Below are 20,596 nucleotides of genomic sequence, written 5' to 3' on the forward strand. Positions count from 1 at the left end.
GTTTTTTTCAGTTTTCGATTTTGTGTTTAAATGAAGAATGTAAAAAACGGATAACGGCCATTTCCTGCCGGACTATTGCGCCGCATATGGACCGAATCAGAACTGATCCAGGTCCGAGACCGAGACCAGACCGGGACCAGAGCGGACTCCAAGCTTTGACTCCAAGCCTCCGCAGGGTCTGAGCCTCAGCTTCGATCTCCGGCCGTTGGCTCTGAGCCTCCGGTCTGGTCCAGGCCTGGTCTCGGTCTCAGTCCCGGTCTGGTCCCGGTCTCAATCCCGGTCTGGTCCCGGTCTGATCTCGGTCTCAGTCCCGCTCTGGTCCCTGTCTGGTCCAGCTCTCAGTTCCAGTCTGGTCCAGGTCTCAGTTCCAATCTGGTTCCAGTCTCAGTCCCGGTCTGGTCTCTGTCTCAGTCCCAGTCTCAGTCCCGGACCTGGATCGGACCTGGATCAGTCCTGGTTCAGTCCGTATGCAGCGCAAAAGTCCGGCATCGCAGTCACGGAAGTCACATAAACGGGAAACGGCCATTATCCGTTTTTTCCATTCTTCGTTTAAAAATAAAAATTATAAATAATAAAAAATAATAAATAATAAATTCAAATAACAAAGAAAACTGTTGTTTTTTTGTTTTCTTAGTTTTGGTTTTATATTGAAAAACAAATGAACGAATGATACATGGATTTGTGAGGACTGAGAAGACTTCATAATATTGATCTGAAAACATCGGTTATGGACCAAATCAGCAAGAAAAACGTGGGATATGACCTGAAAATATCTAAATCCTTGTGTGTAGTAGTATTATAGTACAGGCGGGCATAGTACTGACCAGTGAAAGCTGCGTTGGAGGGGGCCAGCAGAGTGTACTCGGTCCCTGCTTTCATTTCTGCAGCCAGGCCCAGCTCCGACACCATGTCCCCGAACGTGGACTGAGACGAACCCACCAGCTCCATAACCTGCTTGGCTGAAAAAGTACACACATATACACACATTTAGTACTTCGAATGGAGAGTATTAAAATATATATAACAATAATAATAGTTCATTGAGTTTTGTCACACAATTGTAAAGGTACACTATCGGTCAAAAGTTTTAGAACACCACACTTTTTTCCATTTTTTTACTCTTTACTGTTGACCAAAAGGTATTCTAACCTTTTGATTCATGAACATGTCCACCTTTAGCAGATGTAACAGCTGAACACACTCGTGGCTCGTTCTTTTTACAATAGAAATCAAATATTCTTCAGAAAGTTCTTCCCAAGTCTGTTGCAGAAGTTCCCATAAACGTGTGGCACTTGTAGGTTTCTTGACTTTTACTCTTCTGTCCAGTTCATCCCAAACCAGCTCAGTGGGGTTTAAGTCTGGAGACTGTGCTGAACACTCCATGTTGTGATAGTTTTGGCAGAGCTTGGACTTGTGTTTTGTATCTTTTATCTTTTTTTTTAAACCTTTGGCTCTTCTGTTCTTACCTTTGTACCATTTCAAGCTCTTCATTGGACTTGCACGACTTCAATTGCAATAAATAACTGGAAAAATTAGGGTGTTGTAAAACTTTTGACCGGTACTGCATCTTCTTCATCTAATCTAGCATCACTGTCCTGCTAAGAAGCTCTTACATCACACAAAGACCAAAGTTAGGTCATAAGTTTAGTACAGTATATTAAAAGAACAAACCAAAACTACAAAGGCTGCCACAATAAGTCATATATCAACTTATTGTTTAATATATTAGAACTTAAAGGTTTTGTATCCTATTTTTTTTCATATATTTGAGCAAAATGAGTCTTGCCCCCGTACAGATACTTCTCAATTGTATAAGCAGCTCTTGAGGTCAAAATAAGTCTGCTTCAAATTAAAAAGCATTTTATTGTTGCTGAGAAGTGCTCGTTAGCTTGCTAGTTGTTGGTAGCTTTACTGTGAGAGCACTTGTAAAGCTTATAAGTGATAAAAAAAAAGTATATGTATTTTAAGTTTTTCTCATTTTATTCATTGTTGTAAGTGGAATAATCCCAATCCCAATGTCTTTCTATTCAAACGCAATCTAATATAATATTTAAAATCATTAGAAAACCTTCCAAATAAACAAGATAATTACATGTTATCAATTTATAAAGAACTTAAATGATCGATCTGAATCATTTAATTATCCCTATTTCATGTAATGCCTGTATATAGTAGCATTATTTGTCTCTTTCTTGTATGTTTATATTAATTTGTACGTACACTACTGGTCAAAAGTTTTAGAACACCCTCATTTTTTAAGTTATTTTTTGCAATTCAAGTCGTGAAAGTCCAATGAAGAGCTTGAAATGGTGCAAAGGTAAGAAATGAACAGACAGAGGTTAAAAAAAAAAAGATAAAAGATACAAAACACAAGTCCAAGCTCTGCCAAAACTACCTCAAGAAAAAAAGAACAAGATGATAAAGCTTGAAAACATGGAGAGTTCAGCAGCACAGTCTCCAGACTTAAACCCCATCGAGCTGGTTTTGGGATGAACTGGACAGAAAAGTAAAAGTCAAGAAACCTACAAGTGCCACACATTTATGGGAACTTCTGCAACAGATTTGGGAAGAACTTTCTGAAGAATATTTGATTTCTGTTGTAAAAAGAACGAGCCACGAGTGTGTTCAGCTGTTACATCTGCCAGAGGTGGACACTTTCAAGAATCAAAAGTTTAGAATATGTTTTGGTCAAGAGTAAAATGTGAATGAGAAAGTGTGGTGTTCTAAAACTTTTGACCTGTAGAGTGCATATGCAATAAGTGTCATTTAAAAAAAATGGATGCTCTGAATGCATGAGGCAAGTGAGAAATAACTTTAGACCTTTGCAAACTGTTGCAAAATGAACTGGTCGTGTTTTCTTAAGACGGTAAAATCAATCACTAGATCAGCTTTTATTTGCACATCTGCTGTATGACCTGAGTTTCATCGCGTAGCCGTGCGAGTTCTAACCTGAGTCGGGCACGAGCACTTTGTCGATGAGGTGGATGACTCCGTTGCTGGTGACGATGTCCTTCTTCAGCACCATCTTGACTCCGTTGACGGTGAGACTCTCTCCGTCGCAGCCGATGGCGATGTTGGTGCCCTCCATGGTCTCGTAGGACGTGCCGGACATGATGGCCTCCGAGCACTGCACCGAGTTCAGGAGGTGGTACTTCACGAGAGCTGCAGAGGGACAATACACAGGGAAATCAGTATAGGAACTAAGGATGCAACCACAGACTTATAAAGAAGTGGACTAAGGGAGTGTGACGTCGCCCGTAGCGTTCGGCTCCAGGCAAATGAAGCTCACGAGGCTAGTGATTAAAATCAGAAATAGGAATTGATTTACAGACAAAATAGCAAAATAAAAACACCAGGATCATGTAGAGCAAGTTAATACAAAAATTTGAAGGCCAAAATGAGAAGCCTGACTGAATTACAGAGAGAGGGGCGACATTTTTTCTGTGTAAAGTCAATTGGGACGCATGGTGGGTGAACCAATCACATCGCAGCATTGAGGTTTGTGGGGAAGCCAAAGGCCAAGTGCCCAAACAAACCAAAACATCTTTAGCGTATTTTATTGTCAATATGGAGGACAAAGGTAGGGTGATGTGGAGCAAAAAATATAACTGTAAAACAAAGGAAGAGATAATACATATTGCCTTGTTTTCATTCCAAAATAAAACAACTCAACTCAAGCTCATCTTTGCATTAACTATATGATAGTCGTAACCATGAGTTCCTTTAGCAGAGGAAGCTCAGGAGGTTCCTTATTGTAATAAACGAGCTGTGAGACGCTGCAGAACATCCAGAACGCTGCAGCTCGGGTCCTTACTCGAACTAGGAAGTACGAGCACATAAGTCCTGTGCTCAGGTCTCTGCACTGGCTTCCTGTGCCTCAGAGAATAGACTTTAAAACAGCTCTGCTTGTACAAGTCTCTCCATGGCCGAGCACCAAAGTCCATCTGTGACATGTTAGTGTCATATGAACCATCTCACACTCTGAGGAGCTCAGGGACCGGCCTCCTGCTGGTGCCCAGAGTCACGACTAAACAAGGGGAGTCAGAGATTCAGGTTCATGCAGCTAAAACCTGGAACAGTCTGAACATGTGAGACAGACTCTTCTGTGACGCTGTTTAAATCCAGGCTCAAAACATTTCTGTTTAACTGTGCATATAACTGAAAGGTTTTCAATCCGCACTCTTCTCTCCAATTTATGTCTCTCTTTTTTAATTTTAATCTTCATGATTATTTATGTTTTGATTTGTTTTTATTATGATTTTAATGTATTTCTTATTCTGTAAAGCACTTTGAATTACTTTGTGTACGAATTGTGCTATACAAATAAACTTGCCTGCCTTGCCTTGCCTAATAGATCCATCTTCCTTACAGCGGTAAGGAGCTCTGAGATATCCCACAATCCAGTGCGCAGATCAAACTGAATGTTTCCAAATACTATTGTACAAGTTCTACACTGCAGCAGATTATTAAGTAAAAATCTTCTGCATAAATAAATGTTTACATTACTAAACTGTTTACATTTTACAGAAACGAAACTTAAAACCACATGGCTAATTAGCATAAACTATAAGCTCGCTCATTGTGTTGCTGATGTGGTTCAGCTTCTGTTGGACTCAAAGGCACGACTCAGTAGAATATGAGTGTTCTCTCGGTGACAGAGGTTGTGCTGCTGATGAAAAGGTTCGAGGTGGTAGAAGCTTTTGATTGACATTGACACCAACTTTGGGTATTCGCGGCAGTAGCGAGTTAGTCCGATTTATCGGTTTCACTTCGTAGAAACTGTCTGACCTTGCAGCGTTAGAATTCGTTCGCTCGACGGTAGGTGGGTACTTTTTTTCATTTAACCAATCGCTGCTATTTGGTCGTGACGTATGTAATGTGCCACTAACAGGGCTAACTGGAATATAAAGCTTTTCCCAAATCCCACAGGAAGAAGGGCAATTGATAAAATTCACCAAACTTTGTCTTTGTTACGGCTTTAAATCCTCCATCTTGGGAATCGTTTGCAATGCAGAATGTATGGCTCTTCACTGATTGGCTGGTGCCTGAACTCGTACTTCCGGGGTTTTTGTGAACTATCTAGTGTATTCCAATTCTGACCTAGTTGCTGGAGAGAAATGAAATTGAGCGGAGACACTAGGTGGCGCCAGCGTGGCTAATAATCAGTAGTGAATGAGACAACATGCGAGGGCAGGGGGTCACAAAAGCGAGGAGACGGAGGCACAAACAGGCAAAGAGGCGAAATCAGAATCAAAGAATCCAATTCAAATAGTCTCCGCGACGTTCCGTATTTTCCGATCTCTTTCAGCGAGAGCCGTTCCAAATTGATAATGTGTAGAACTCTTTTCAAAGGGACCGACAGATCAGCCCGGGGTGAGACAAGTTATCAATTAGTAACAATGCACGGTTCAGTTCTAAGAAACACACCAACATCATCGAAAGTACAAGTTTACACAGCGACTACATTTTTTTAGGTTGAATCTTTGTTTTATGTTTTGATAAGTTCTGTAAGGAGTTAGTCCTGTCACACTGTACATGCTTGTAATTGTGAGGAATGTGTTTATTTGGGCCAGGTTACCCAAGCGTCTTTCCGGTGGTACTCACGGGTCAAGGGCCGTCTGAGTCCGTCAATTTCATGATTATATTTTAGTCATGGTTTAGTCTCTGTTCAGACCTGGTTCAGTTCTCATTCACACCTCATTTAGCACCGGTTTGTGTGGCAGTTTTGACCAGATTTTGACTTTGGTTTTATTTAAGACCCTTTTTTATATCCTGTAACAATTTAGGACAGGTTTAGTTTTAATTGTTTGACCTGGTGTAGCCCTGATTTAGACCTGATCTGGCATAGACCTGGTTTAAATCTAGTTGTAGTTTTAGTTTTCTGGGTTTAGTCCTGGTTTTGTCTTGGTTTCATCCTGGTTTAGTCCTGGTATATCTAGTTCTGGTATAGACCTGGTTTAGATCTAGTTTTACATGGGTTTAGTCCTGATTTAAAGATGGTTTTATCCTGGTTTGGTCCTGGTTTACACCTGGTTTAGACCTGTTCTGGTATAGACCTGGTTTAGAACTAGTTTTATATGGGTTTAGTCCTGGTTTTGTCTTGGTTTTATCCTGGTTTAATCCTAGTTTAGTCCTGGTTTATTTAGTTCTGATACAGACCTGGTTTAGATCTAGCTTTATCTGGGTTTAGTCCTGATTTAAAACTGGATTTATCCTGGTTTAGTTCTGGTTTAGACCTGTTCTGGTATAGACCTGATTTAGAACTATTTTTTTCTGGGTTTAGCCCTGGTTTAAAGATGGTTTTATGTTGGTTTGGTCCTGGTTTAGTCCTGGTTTATCTGGTTCTGGTATAGACCTGGTGTAGATCTAGTTTTATCTGAGTTTAGTCCTGGTTTTGTCTTGGTTTCATCCTGGTTTAGTCCTGGTATATCTAGTTCTGGTATAGACCTGGTTTAGATCTAGCTTTATCTGGGTTTAGTCCTGATTTAAAGCTGGATTTCTTCTGATTTGGTCCTGGTTTTGACTTGTTCTGGGATAAACCTGGTTTAGAACTAGTTTTATCTGGGTTTAGTCCTGGTTTAAAGCAGGTTTTATCCTGGATTAGATCTGGTTTTGATCTGTTCTGGTATAGACATGGTTTAGATCTAGATTTATCTGGGTTTAGTCCTGGTTTATCTAATTCTGGTAGAGACATAGTTTAGATCTAGTTTTATCTGGGTTTACTCTTTATTTAAAGCTGGTTTCATCTTGGTCTTGGTCCTGGTTTAGTCCTTGTTTATCCAGTTCTAGTATAAACCTGGCTTGGATCTAGGTTTATTTGGGTTTAGTCCTCTGATCTAGTTTTATCTTGGTTCCTCTGTGGACAATCCTAGGTCAGTCACATTGTTTTTTAGTATTAAATCCGAATTTCACGTGAAATCCCAGAAATTCCGTCAAACCATTTGTTCCAGTTTAATCTCAATTCCAGAAAAAATGCATAAAAAGAACTCGTCTCCCTGGAATCTGTCTGCGCCGTGTCCACTTTACATCTCCGATTCCGAAAGAGCAGCTGGGCCTTCAAAACCGTCTGAACCCGGGGAGCCGTGCGGTCCCGGGGGTCCTTCTGTGTTTCCCATCGTGTGTGTGAACGGGTCCCCGCTCATCTGAAGGGCGCTCGATGGGCTCATAAAACCATCGTAGTTCGGCTGCCAACCGGACCAGAGACACAGCTGCAGTTCACTGACTTTATGTAAGACCCATAAGAAGAACGATGTCATCCTTCTGTAATCTCTCGTAGTGCACATGGTCATATTTTCAACACACGCTCATTGTTTTACTGGAAAAACGCTCACTTATAAAAGCCATATTTTCATTTCTACTGACTACGGAGAAAAACAGCAGATTTGTAACAGGTTTATGTCAAAAGGTTTGAAAATCAGATGTTAACCCAAACCAAAACTAGTGTCAAAACTAGATCCTCATTTGAGCCAAAAACGTCACAGTTTCAGCACAGAAATGAAGCTTTCCTGAATAGATTTAGAATGATTTTGAGCTGAATCAGAACAAAATATCAGAGCACATAGACTAGTACACGCACATGGACAACTTTGGAACCAACTTGGACCACTGAAATGCAAACCTACACAAAAACTCTGTCTATCGTTTGTGCTCCATGCGTGCTGCAAAAAGTTAGTATTAACGATTCTTTTATAGGTCAAATTGGGATCGCCCAGTCACCCAGGGAGCCTAAAACTGCTCCAAAACAGCCCAAAATGGTATCAGTTGCTTTTTGTTTGTTTTTTTAAAGACCACAGAATATAACATTTAATAAAACACAATAAAAACAAAACACAAAAACATAAAGCAACATCAGCAGTGTCAGGGAGTAACAGATTACATGTACCAGAGTTAAGTAATCAGAATACAAATTATGAGTAACTGTATTCAGTTACCCTTACTGTTTCAGTGAGTGGTAATTGGATTACAGTTACTTTGTTGAAATAAATGGATTACAGGGCGGTATTTTCCATTTTCACATTTTGGGCTGAAGCAGGACTAAAGCAGGACTAAACCAGGTCTAAAAGCAGGACTAAAGCAGCACTAAAGCAGGACTAAAGCAGGACTAAACCAGGTCTAAAAGCAGGACTAAAGCAGGACTAAAGCAGGACTAAAGCAGGACTAAAGCAGGACTAAACTAGGACTAAAACTAGGACTAAACCAGGACTAAAAGCAGGACTGCAGGAGGACTAAACTAAGACTAAACTAGGACTAAAACTAGGACTAAAACCAGGTCTAAAACCAGGACTAAACCAGGACTAAACCAGGTCTAAAAGCAGGACTAAAGCAGGACTAAACTAAGACTAAACTAGGACTAAATCTAGGACTAAAACCAGGACTAAACCAGGACTGTAAAAAGTTTCGTTTGCGCGATTATGGTTCTTAAGATATTAGTTTTATTTCGAGTCGATGGCATCATCCAGCCCCTCGAAATGTTAAATAGGCTCAAAATAAGCAGAATATTATGTAAAATGTTTGTATTTCGTTTGTGCTGTGACAATATTTCTAAAAATTATTATTATTTTTTGTGGAAATGATATGAATTTCTGCTAAGATGACGGTAGTTGCTTTAGCAAAACTCCGCAAAAGTGAAGATAAACGGTCTGAGGCTGTGGAAAAGTATGTATTATTATATAAAATATGATTCAAAAGCAAATTATAAAAGACTGATACAGACTTTTCCAGAGCACTATTTACCATTTTGAGGAGCTAGATGATGCCATCGACCCAAAATAAAACTCTTAATATCTTAAACAAAACTTTTTGCAGCACAAAACAGCACAATTTAAACAGTTTTTGTGTAGGTGTGCGTTTGAGATATAAGACAACATGAGGATATAAAAGAAAGTACTACTATTTAATGCTGAAAATCACATTCTACTGTCTAAAAAAGCAACTTTAACTTTGAAACTAATTGAGTTAGCCAGGAACAAATTAATAATACTTAATAGTCCAGAAGTGGTCTCGGTTTTTGGGGATATTTTTAACTAAATCTCCGTCCGGTCTTAGAAGCTAAGCAGAGCTGGCCCCCGGTCGGGACTTGGACGGGACACCGCTGGGAATGCCAAGTGCCACGGATTCACTTCCATCCGCTGTGGCTAAAGTAGGATCTTACCACAATCGAGTGTGGAGTGAATGAATAATGAACCAAACTGTAAAATGAGTTTGAGTGTCTATATGAAGCTAATGTGTTATTATTTATTACTGTTATCTGATTTACTTTGGGTATTTTAAGTTAAATACAGTATCTATAGTACAGTAGTTATGGTATTTATCAGAGGTCGGACCAAGTTGCTGTTTTGTGAGTCTAAAGTAAGTCTCAAGTCGTTGACCTCAAGTCCGAGTCAAGTCCCAAGTCAAAGACAGGCAAGTCCAAGTCAAGTCTCAAGTCACTGGCCCATAAGTCCAAGTCAAGTCCAAGTCAAGTCCAAGTCGAGTCTCGAGTCACTGGCCCGTAAGTCCAAGTCAAGTCCAAGTCAAGTCTCAAGTCACTGGCCCATAAGTCCAAGTCAAGTCCAAGTGGAGTCTCGAGTCACTGGCCCGTAAGTCCAAGTCAAGTCCAAGTCGAGTCTCGAGTCACTGGCCCGTAAGTCCAAGTCCAAGTCAAGTCCAAGTCGAGTCTCGAGTCACTGGCCCGTAAGTCCAAGTCAAGTCCAAGTCGAGTCTCGAGTCACTGGCCCGTAAGTCCAAGTCAAGTCCAAGTGGAGTCTCGAGTCACTGGCCCGTAAGTCCAAGTCAAGTCCAAGTCAAGTCCAAGTGGAGTCTCGAGTCACTGGCCCGTAAGTCCAAGTCAAGTCCAAGTGGAGTCTCGAGTCACTGGCCCATAAGTCCAAGTCAAGTCCAAGTCGAGTCTCGAGTCACTGGCCCATAAGTCCAAATCAAGTCCAAGTCGAGTCCAAGTCGTCTGCTTTGAGCTTCAAGTAATTTCAAGTCAACAAAAGAACCGAATATAGTTTAGATTTTTGCAATTCATATGACTTTTAAACTAAATAGTTCTTAAAAAGTCATGGTATATTTATATATGAGTATTTATATAAGAGTTGATAAAAGTCTGGACAAGATCTAAGTGTGAATCATTACGATCAGAATAGAAAGAATTCAGATTTCACTAGGGCATTTCATCACTTTTCACTCTCATATAAATAATTGCTGGTTATGAATCAATTATGATATGATTGTAAATTTGAGGCCTCCATATTATTGTTCCATGTATTGATCTATTGAAGACCATACTGTGATTATTGTGGCAGGACTGTGGTTTGTTTATCTGTTGTGATCTGATGAGCTTTTTTTTGTTAGAAATGTGCTAAAACATGCCTGTACCGTATTTTCCGCACTATTAGACGCTCTGGATTATAAGACGCACTGTCATTAAATGGTCTATTTTCGAACTATTTTCACAAATAAACCGCACCGGACTTTAAACGAAACACAACAGTTGGATGAGTCAGTGGGACTTTGTTTGTGGCGTTCACGGTGACTCTGGGCTTTGTTCAGTTGTGGCGTGTAGGGAGGGTGCTGTCTGGGACCGCTGGATTGTCGGCGTGTTCGCAGTGACTCAGTTGTTCAGTTCGTGTCTAGAAGCGGCACATTGCACTCGCTTTTTCGGTTCGTTCCTCCGTTCCGTTCCTCGTCGGCGTGGAGTGATGAGTGTGACTGTGGGTGTTTTTCGCTGCGCGGTCGCTGTCTGCTCCGTGTGTTTGCGGCTTTGTAGTTTACTGAAGTCATTCTGGGACACCCGAGTGGATTCGTGTATAGGGCACTCTGGATTTGCGGGGTGCAATTTTTTCATGTGGTTGGAGGCTTAAGAGAACATCTAATAGCCCAGAAAATACGGTAACTATCTTTGGTTCAGGTATCAGACAAATGTGACTTTTATTCAACTCTTTTAGTAGAATTTTGAGACATAGACCTATAAAATAGAAGTTAATTTAGTTTAAATCGGGTCTAAACCAGATCTAAAAAAGACCTAAACCAAGACTAATTCAATAAAACAAGGACTAATTCAACAAACAATGCCAAAGGTGAGGACTTGCAAATTGTGACTTGGACTCAAGTCAGACTTCAGTCACTGTTTTCGGGACTTGAGACTTGACTTGACTAAAATGGAGTAAGACTTGGACTTGGGACTTGACTCGGACTTGAGGCCTATGACTTGAGAAGACTTGATGCATCTAAAAAAAAATATGTTTTCTTTGCAGTTGATAAATGCGGTGATTAATTTTAAACGAACAAACTGGAACATGTCCCTCCCACTTCTTTTTGATAATTTGTTTTGGTAATTTGTTTTGGTAATTTTCAAAAGTGTCCGTGGTATCATTAGGGCACATTGCATCAGGTTTGTGAAGTTGTAGTATATTGTCTTGTATCGCGTTTTTGTATATTTATGGAGAATTGACATACAGGAGTATGGGTGGCATTGGACAGAATCGTACCGTAGGAAGGGCTCGAAAGGGCCCAGGAGAGATCACTAGATTACTCAAACATGCATGGATCATTTTCTAAAGTTGCGGAAAATTCAGAAAATTTAATATTGCCTCTTTTAACATTAAATTGTGGGCCTGACAATGGATTAAAAAAATAAATACATAAACAATATCAGTAATGGCCCCAAAAAATCCACATTGGTCCAATGTTTGTGCCAATAACTCATTATAAATACTAAAAATATTTACTTTAGGGATAATGTGTACTTTTATTATTAGAGTTCATCGTTTTCAGTAGCAATAAATCTCACTAATTTTTTTTTTATTTGACACACAACCTCGATTTAAAAAAAAATGGAAAAGATAGCTATGTAAAACGAGCATATGTTCCAACTTAGTGACACTGCCAAAAAGTCAACATTGCTTTTTCAGTATCGCTTCAATTTCAACTTCTTGTCCAGACAACAGATGCATTTTATTAGGATTGGATGAAGTAAAACACCTGGAGTTTGGAAATAATTTGGATCCATAACAAAGAGCCTATAATTAAAGATGTGAGTTATGCAAAATCCACTTTTTTAAGCTATGTTATAACGTGCTCCCCTCCGCAAAAATAAGCCTGAAGAAGTTTTATGTGGCATCCATGCACGTCAGAGTGAACTTGCGATCTCTCCTGCAGCCTATTCACCTTCTCTTTACAGTTAGCGGTAAGATTCTGTCCAACCGGGCTCCTACACGACAATTCTCCACAAATATACAAAAACATGATATAAAACTGTACACAACAACTTCACAAACTTAGATTGGAGAGGCAAGACTCAGATCATCAAAATCAAAACTTATCGAAACTTATTAAAAATGTTATTACTGTATTTTTCAGACTATTATTCGGAGTTGCACTTTTTTTTTTTCATGGTTTGGGTGTTTCCTGCGACTTGTATATTAAAATTTTCACACTGACAGTTGCAAGAGGCTCTAGACTTGTGTGTCAGTATCTGCTGCTCCCATTACTCCTGTACATAGACTGTATATATGAGTGGAAATAGTTATCGCTCTAGCCGCTGCGTGCCAAATAGGAAGATCGCCAGGAGGCTCCTTCTAAACCTGGCGCCAATTGACTTACATTTGGATCTTGTGGGCCCTCTCTGTAACTGCTGCTGTGGCCTCATCATTTTGGTCTTAAAATGTTCGTATTAACCTGCTTTAAATGATGATTCACTATTTTGTCTGTCAAAAAAATCCTATTCTTAATGCTCCTGTAACTGTTCTCATTTGTACGGCACTGAACGCTATGGATGGCGCTGAGTCCACTTTATTTTTATACAGTCTATGCTCCTGTACCACTGTCTACTGCACATGTCTCCCGCAGAAAGAGCCGCTGTCCTGTCTTTTTTTAACTTAAAAAGTTCCATGACTTTTCCAGGCTTGGAAAATGACATTTTCAATTTCCATCAGTTTTCCAGGATTTCCGTGATTGTGGGAACCCTGAGTAGAGATTGGAAATTCCAGGAGTGAAATCATGACAGTCGATCGCACCATTACTAAAATTTAAGTAACTTCAGTGACAACAGAAATCATCCTTTCGGGATTCCTGTCGTTACCTCTAGCGGTCGCAGAGTTGCTCAGATGTGACACCGAGGATGAATTGGAGTGAGATGGAGAGTTTGGTAAACTTGTTCTGTTCTGTTGTTTATTACGGAAGCCGAGAGGAGTCACATCAAACGCAAACGCCACAACAAATACAAATGCGACAACACAACAAAAAGCCACAACAAACAAAAAAAAATGCCACAACGGAAATGACCGAGGGATTCTATTTTAATGCAAACGCTGCTACAAATACAAACGCCACAACACATTAAAAAGCCACAACACATCAAAAAGCCACAACAGAAGTGACCTCGGAACTCTATTTTCCGACGGACCGATCAAGCGGCAAGTGAAGAAGAAGAAGAACTACAATGTGAAAAGTAAAGGAACAGAGAAGTTGGAAACATAAGTAAAAGTAATTTATTGTTTTATCATTATTCGTTTCACGTTGTAGTTCTTCTTCTTCACTTGCCGCTTGATCGGTCCGTCGGAAAATAGAATCCTGCGGTCACTTCCATTGTGGCTTTTTGATGTGTTGCTGCATTTACGTTTGTGTTGTGGCTTTTGTATTTGTTGCGACGTTTGCATTAAAATAGAGTCCCGCGGTCATTTCCATTGTGGCTTTTTTGTTGTGTTGTCGCATTTGTATTTGTTGTGGCGTTTACGTTTGTTGTGACCCCTCTCGGCTTCCGTAGTTTATGCTCTAGTGATCTGAAGAACTGTTCATATGTGACGTTAACAGTCTGTTGTTCTCTGTTCTATTGTTATGACTATATCTTGTCTTTCAAGATGAAATGTCGGTTCCTGGTCTCTGATTTTTAAAATAAATTTCCCTCAGAAAATGCAACTTAGATGTTTTTTTTCTTCTTCATTACTCATTTTTTGGCTGGTGCGACTTATACTCCGGAGCGGCTTATAGTCCAGAAAATACGGTAAGTTGTTTTCAGCGAATATAACATTTTCAAAACAATAAAAAGTATCTAAATATGTTATGTGTTAGCAGTCAATACCCCATAGAAGTGTCATAGCCTCTCTTTAATTTATTTTAATAGTAGACAAATAAAGGGAAGGAAGCTCAGATCATACAGCGCCTTGCCTTCTTCTCATTATTTCTATATTGTATTCCTTTGCGTTTTATTATTTCAGAAATGGTCTGAATAAGGACATGACTTAATCTTGGAGTAATCTGCAGCCTGTTTGACTTTCCACCCACAGCTCCACGCTTGATTTGTCAGAGCAGCCAGTTTTTATTACGAGACAGCACTTTGTTATAGAGCGCCTGCCAAAAATGTGCTACAACTCCTGCTTCATCTGTTTTGATTTGGGACGGTCTGAACATGAGAAATAGAAATGCTTCCTATGGGTGACTGCTCAATGTGTAACCACGGAAACGCACTTTTGTCCACACTGCACATGCATAAAGTCTACATCATGTAAGTTTACAGTTATGCAAACATATATGAGGAAATGGCCTCGGGTGAACTGCAATACAAAGGTAATGGGGTCTCAAACTGTGGTGGGCGTACTTCTGGTGAAATCCTTAGGTTTTGGGTTCTGGGGTTATTTTGTTCAATTTAAAAGTGAAATATGGCTCATTTTAACCATGTTATAACAGTATTATCCTCAGTATTCGCTAATTCAGAGTAGGGATTCAGCGATCCAGCTTTTTCAGTCCACATACTAATATCAATACCGTATTTTTTGGACTATAAGGCGCACTTAAAATTCTAAAATTTTCTCAAAAATCGACAGTGTGCCTTGTGTATTAATTCTGGTTGTGCTTACTGACCTCGAACTGATTTTATGTGGTACACGGTGCCCAAAAATCTGTCAAAATGTTTTAGAACGACTTTGGCAAACTACGAAGCCGCACCGTTTGATGGATTGTCAGAGCATTACGGCTACTGTAGTCAGGAGCCTTGCAGAGTTGTGTCGTTTAGTCCGACAGAGGCTGAACCGCATCAGCGCACAAGGAAGCAGCTATATTTTTGGGGGGTTTTTCAGCGCTTATAGGCAAGGCAAGGCAAGGCAAGTTTAACTGTATAGCACAATTCGTACACAAAGTAATTCAAAGTGCTTTACAGAATAAGAAATACATTAAAATCATAATAAAAACAAATAAAAACATAAATAATCATAAAGATTAAAATTAAAAAAGAGAGACATAAATTAGAGAGAAGAGTGCGGAATGAAAAATAGTTTATGCAAATTAGCTGTTGAAGCCAGTTTATATTAATTTCAGAAATTATTCTTTTGATGAATTTATATAATATTAAAATGCTTGTTTCTAGAATTTTTATTGTAGGTTATCCTGATCTCCTCTCCCCTCCCCTCCTCCTGCAATCTGGTATATCTTGTCACCTGTAGCAGCAGGACGGGGAAGGTAGTGCCCGTAGAGAGGAGAAGATACTATTTTGTCTATATTGCAAGAGAAAGTCAACCATGGAGAATATTATTTTTTTGTTCTTTAAAATAAATGGATAAATGGATCTGGATCTCCGCGAGTTCTTATTTTTTTACGTGAGTTACAAACAAACAACATTAGCCATGTGGTTTTAAGTTTTGTTTCTGTAAAATGTAAATACATGTGCACAAAGCTGCATCAAACACATTATTACTCAATGTATATTTGAGTCCTCCTCCAAGGAAATAAAAAAAAACTAACAAAAAACTTAAATTATCCACTGACAGTCACATTGATAATACACGATCACCAAGACAGGGAGGCAACACCGGGCAAATTATTTATTTATTTATTTTAGATTTCAGTCTCAAGTGTCCATTTGTTTCACTTAATGAGTCTTATAATCTGGTGCGCCTTATGTATGAAAATAGACGAGAGAATTCAACATTATTGATATTGCGCCTTATAATCCAAAAAATACGGTACTTTGACTTTAAGTAACTGCCAATACCCGATGTTAACTGATAACAATGTAGGGACGGAAAATTACATTTATTTTCTTAAAACACAGTTAACTTATTATACAAGAGAATCAATTATGTTGTGTAACGGTTGTTAATCCTTCAAATAAATTAGTGAATGGTTTTGTATTCCAGGCCTAAATCAGCCTGTAAAGACTCTGATTACTATTTTGTCTAAATAAAGTATTTTTTTTTCAGTATTGGTGCCGATATTTGATACCAGTATGTTCCTTGTCTACAAATGAACAAAGCTCTGACCTTCCGCACATTTTTCAAAACAAAATAGTTTGTATTTTTGCACAAACAGGCTGAAGTGCGTCTGTCTACCATGTTTGTTTTGGTTCATTTGGGTGCTTCGGCTTTGGCTTCTGCACAAACCTCAATGCTGCGTCGTGATTTGTCCACCCGCCCGATCATCCTGACAGCGAGAGTCTCTCAAGATGGAGGAAGATGAGCTCACAAATAACCAAACAGAGAAAAACCCTGACCCCAACCCTTTTATTTGAATCTGTTTTAGATTAAAAGTTACATACTGTGGTTTTAAAATCAGACGTTTTAAATCTGTAGTGGTTTACAATTAACAAAATGCGAAATAATTATCTATATGTTACACTATACTAAATAAAACCCTAAAAAGGATCATTTGTTCTCTTTAAAAGTCCCTGCTTAATTTATGGTTTAGCTCCAGGTTTAGACGTGATTTAGTCCAGAAATGTTTTGGTGATCTGGTATCTGGTTTAGTTCTCATATTTTGTACTTTTTTATCCTATATAATTGAGTTTTAGTCTTTGTACTGACTTGAATTAGTCTTGGTTTAGGCCTGGTTTTAGATGTGGTTTAGATCTGATGTAGACCAGATTCATTTATATTTTAGGGTTATTCATGATTTTAATCTTATTTCGAGCCCACATTCATCCTGTTTAACATCTGGTTTTGCTAAGGTTTAGTCCTGGTCCAGTTCTTGCTTAGACCTGTCTCTGTATTTTCAGTACACCCACTTAAGACTGAGGATGGAATAATAATCGAAATATCATGATGGGCTGCAGCAGTAGCTAAAAAGAGGACAGGGAACTACATAGACCATGATCCTTTGCTGTATCAGTGCAGACTACATGAAGAAATCTTTGTATTATAACAGTACCAAAGGCTTTTCAATGCATTTTAAGGGAAAAAGTTGCATATTTGGTCAGCCCCCACAAAATATTCCAGACCTGGTTTATTCTTTTTCATGTTTTGACCATTAGGGCTTATCCACACGACAATGACTTTTGGCCGATACACTGAAGTTTTTATTTGTTTTGACCTTTAGTCCACCTGGAACCGGTGTTTTGGGTGGGCGAAAACTGTGTTTTTTGAGAACGGGTTCCAGAGTGGCGAAATCTGAGAACGCCGCTATTGCATTGTCCTGTGGTCAAGCAAACCGCCGCTTTTGGAAAACGATGACGTCGCGATCCCGTCATCGCCAGGTTCCTCTGATGCTGCAGCCCTGAAACTAGCCCCCGCGGACTGCAAGAGCGACAGGTGTAGTCGACGGAGCCGCACCGAAACACGTGCTAATGCCAACAACACGCACCACGCAGATTACGCACACAGATCAATAACAAAGATTACGCACGAGCAGTGTTGGGGAGTAACAGATTACATGTACCGGGATTACGTAATCAGAGTACAAATTATGAGTAACTGTATTCAGTTACAGTTACTGTTTCAGTGAGTGATAATTGGATTACAGTTACTTTGTTGAAATAAATGGATTACAGGGCGGTATTTTCCGTTTTCACATTTTGGGCTAAACCAGGACTAAACCAGGACTAAACTAGGTCTAAAAGCAGGACTAAAGCAGGACTAAACTAAGACTAAACTAGGACTAAAACTAGGACTAAAACCAGGTCTAAAACCAGGAGTAAACCAGGACAGACTAAACCAGGTCTAAAAGCAGGACTAAAGCAGGACTAAACAATATGACACCTAACATTAGGTTGGACATAATTTAAAGCAGCAGTGATCTCATATAAAAATCATTTCTCTATCAGTAATATTTTTTATACGCTTAAGTAAAGACTGGGCTTTTTATTGTCTTTTAGCAGAAAAAACAAAATATCTTATGTTAACATATCCTGGTCTTTGTTTCTCTACAGCAAACAGTTGCTTATTCATGGAGACTTGGGCTCAACAGACAATTTGAAGAGAACAAACAAGAATTTTCAGGATGTGGTTGTTATATTCCTGTAGTTTTAAAAGTAAGACAATATCAAGTAATCCAAAGTATTCAGATTACGTTACTCACTTTAAGTAATTTAATGGATTTACGTTACAAACTACATTTTGGGGTATGTAATCTGTAATCTGTAGGGGAATACATTTTAAAAGTCACCTTCCCAACACTGCGCACGAGTAATTAAACTGTTGGATTTGGAGACCATGTTATTCTAATAATTCTCATCCAAATCTTATGGCTAAAAACGAAAACTTATGTTTAATTTTTGCAAAACAAAATGGCAATATTTCTGGGATACATCTAAAATCAGCTAAATGACCTTAAAGTTTAAAAAACAGTGATGAGATGTGCATAATTAAATATTATTATCATTGTTTACAGCGCCACATACAGGTGTGGCATATGTATTACATCGTTTTCACTCAGTGCTCCGTTGTTGTCTGGACGTGGATATTTATTGATCCGCAAATTTTTTTCAGCCCATAAAAGAAAAAATCCAGGAGCGTTGTCATGTGGATGTAGCCTTAGACTTGGGTTAGTCCTAATCTGTTCTCTATTTTTCCCCCTTTTTTGTGCATATTAAACCTAATTTTGAAGGAAGTATGAAGAGTTTGTTGAGTACAGAGAGCCTGCTGTTGGCGTGTCTTACCCTGGAGAGCCTCTTTGTTGTCCTGAAGACGTTCCAGTGTCTCGATGCCCATCTGCTCGAAAGCGGCGTTAGTAGGAGCGAAGAGAGTGAACTGCCCTTTCTCGCCGAGTTTCTCCATCAACTCTGCGTTTTGAAGGATGTCCTACAGGGGGCAGCGCAAGTAGGTTCAGTCAGCTGTGAGTTGAAACTGTAAAGGGCGTCTATAATCCAGTTTATAGCTGGGTTTCACGTGACGTCACAGGGCTTACGTTTGTCAGCACGCAAAATCAGATGGAGGGCAGGAAGTGAACTGACTGGAGGAAAATGCCGATGTGTTGTGTAGTTTACGGCTGTGCCAATCGTTCTAACCGAGAGAAGGAAAAGCGATTTTTTTAGAGTACCGAATATAGTCGTCCACAAAGGTCAGAAATGGGAAAAGCCGACAGAACAACGCCGTAAAAAAGTGGATTACAAACCTGTTTGCGGTCGGGAGGAGCAGAATTCGCTCATGCTCGTGTCTGCGGTGACCACTTCCTCAAAGGTTTGTTACAAAGCTAAATAGTTTTTTGTGGTTTACCTAAACATAAACGAATCTTTAACGACTAACGGCTAACGACGTTTGTTGACATGAAATAGTTCAGATAGAGGTTACTGCCGATACGCTGCAGTTTTTCCCATAACCGTCTATACACATAAAATAAGAGAAACACTCACCCCGGCGAAGACCAAACGATAATCATCATTTAGGCGTTTTGCACCAGGGTTGAGGACCCATCCACTGACAAAAAAAGTGATATGCCTCCAAACTTTTGTACGTCTTCATCTGTTGTCTGGTGTAGAACGATGTCTGAAGAGCTAAATAGTTCGTGATCTCCTCTGCCTCGATTGTCGGCAAATCTTTTACTTCGGTTGAAAATTCTCTCATTTTCAATAAGATCAGGGTCACGCCCAATATATTTGTCGACTAACTGCTCGTACTTTTGCCTCGCTACTGGCTCTAAATCCTTACAATAAGAACTCTTCTCCATATATCTGTGTTCTCCAGAGACGTGTTTGTCGTGTTTGTCTTCACTTCCTGCCCTCCACCTGAAATTCGCGCGTCATCGTGATCACGTGACTGAAACCCTCCCATTGAGAGAGAGCCTTGTACTCACACTGAGGGTGGTGAGTTCATCGTCCACCTCCACATAGGACTGGATGGTGTTGCCTGCGGCCTGGATCACTCTGTCGATCACGTGCACCACTCCGTTTGTGGCCACCTGGTTCCCGTGGATGATCCTGGCACAGTTCACCGTCACCACCTGCAGCATCAGAACAAGAGTTTTCTCACCACACACTCATTAAAGTCCACATAAAACGCTAAATGGACTCTTGTGAGCTTTCAGACATGCTATAAAGCTGTTACCTTCTCAAAAACAGACCTGGATTTGGTTTTGTTTCATTCACACATGTTGAAGTAACACTTTATTATTAGTCTGTCTACATCTCCAAACCTCAAAATGCTCTGTTCCACCTTGTGACGTCATCAAGCTCCTTTTACCTTTAGTTCAGTAGAGATTGGAAATTCTGAAATGATCCAAATGTTTCTAGTGAAGGCAAGTTTTAAAACACAATGGAGCACTTCCTGTATTACCACATGACATCACAAGGTGGAGCAGAGTATTTTCCATTTGAGAGAAGAACATATGGCGTCAAAAAGGGTCCGACAAATCATAGCTGATGCCTTGTCCCGGATGTAAGTATTTTTTTTACTCTTGGGGGGAGTGTTACAGG

General features: G+C 39.6%; 1 protein-coding gene across 2 annotated transcripts in view; it reads right to left on the reverse strand.

Annotated features, from left to right (window-relative positions):
- postnb (periostin, osteoblast specific factor b) overlaps positions 1 to 20,596 on the reverse strand; it is an 87,189-nt gene that overhangs the window by 31,244 nt on the left and 35,349 nt on the right. For both annotated transcript variants that reach the window (XM_055148028.1, XM_055148027.1), the window contains exons 6-9: positions 19,978 to 20,124; positions 18,845 to 18,986; positions 2,950 to 3,162; positions 825 to 959 (exon numbers count right to left, since the gene is read on the reverse strand). In XM_055148028.1, coding sequence (XP_055004003.1) covers positions 825 to 959; positions 2,950 to 3,162; positions 18,845 to 18,986; positions 19,978 to 20,124 — 637 coding nt within the window. The remainder of the gene's footprint in view (positions 1 to 824; positions 960 to 2,949; positions 3,163 to 18,844; positions 18,987 to 19,977; positions 20,125 to 20,596) is intronic.

This window comes from Boleophthalmus pectinirostris, unplaced genomic scaffold (genome assembly GCF_026225935.1).
Source record: "Boleophthalmus pectinirostris isolate CB_2022bp ecotype Guang Dong unplaced genomic scaffold, ASM2622593v1 HiC_scaffold_9, whole genome shotgun sequence".
NCBI classification, from domain to species: Eukaryota; Metazoa; Chordata; class Actinopteri; order Gobiiformes; family Gobiidae; genus Boleophthalmus; species Boleophthalmus pectinirostris.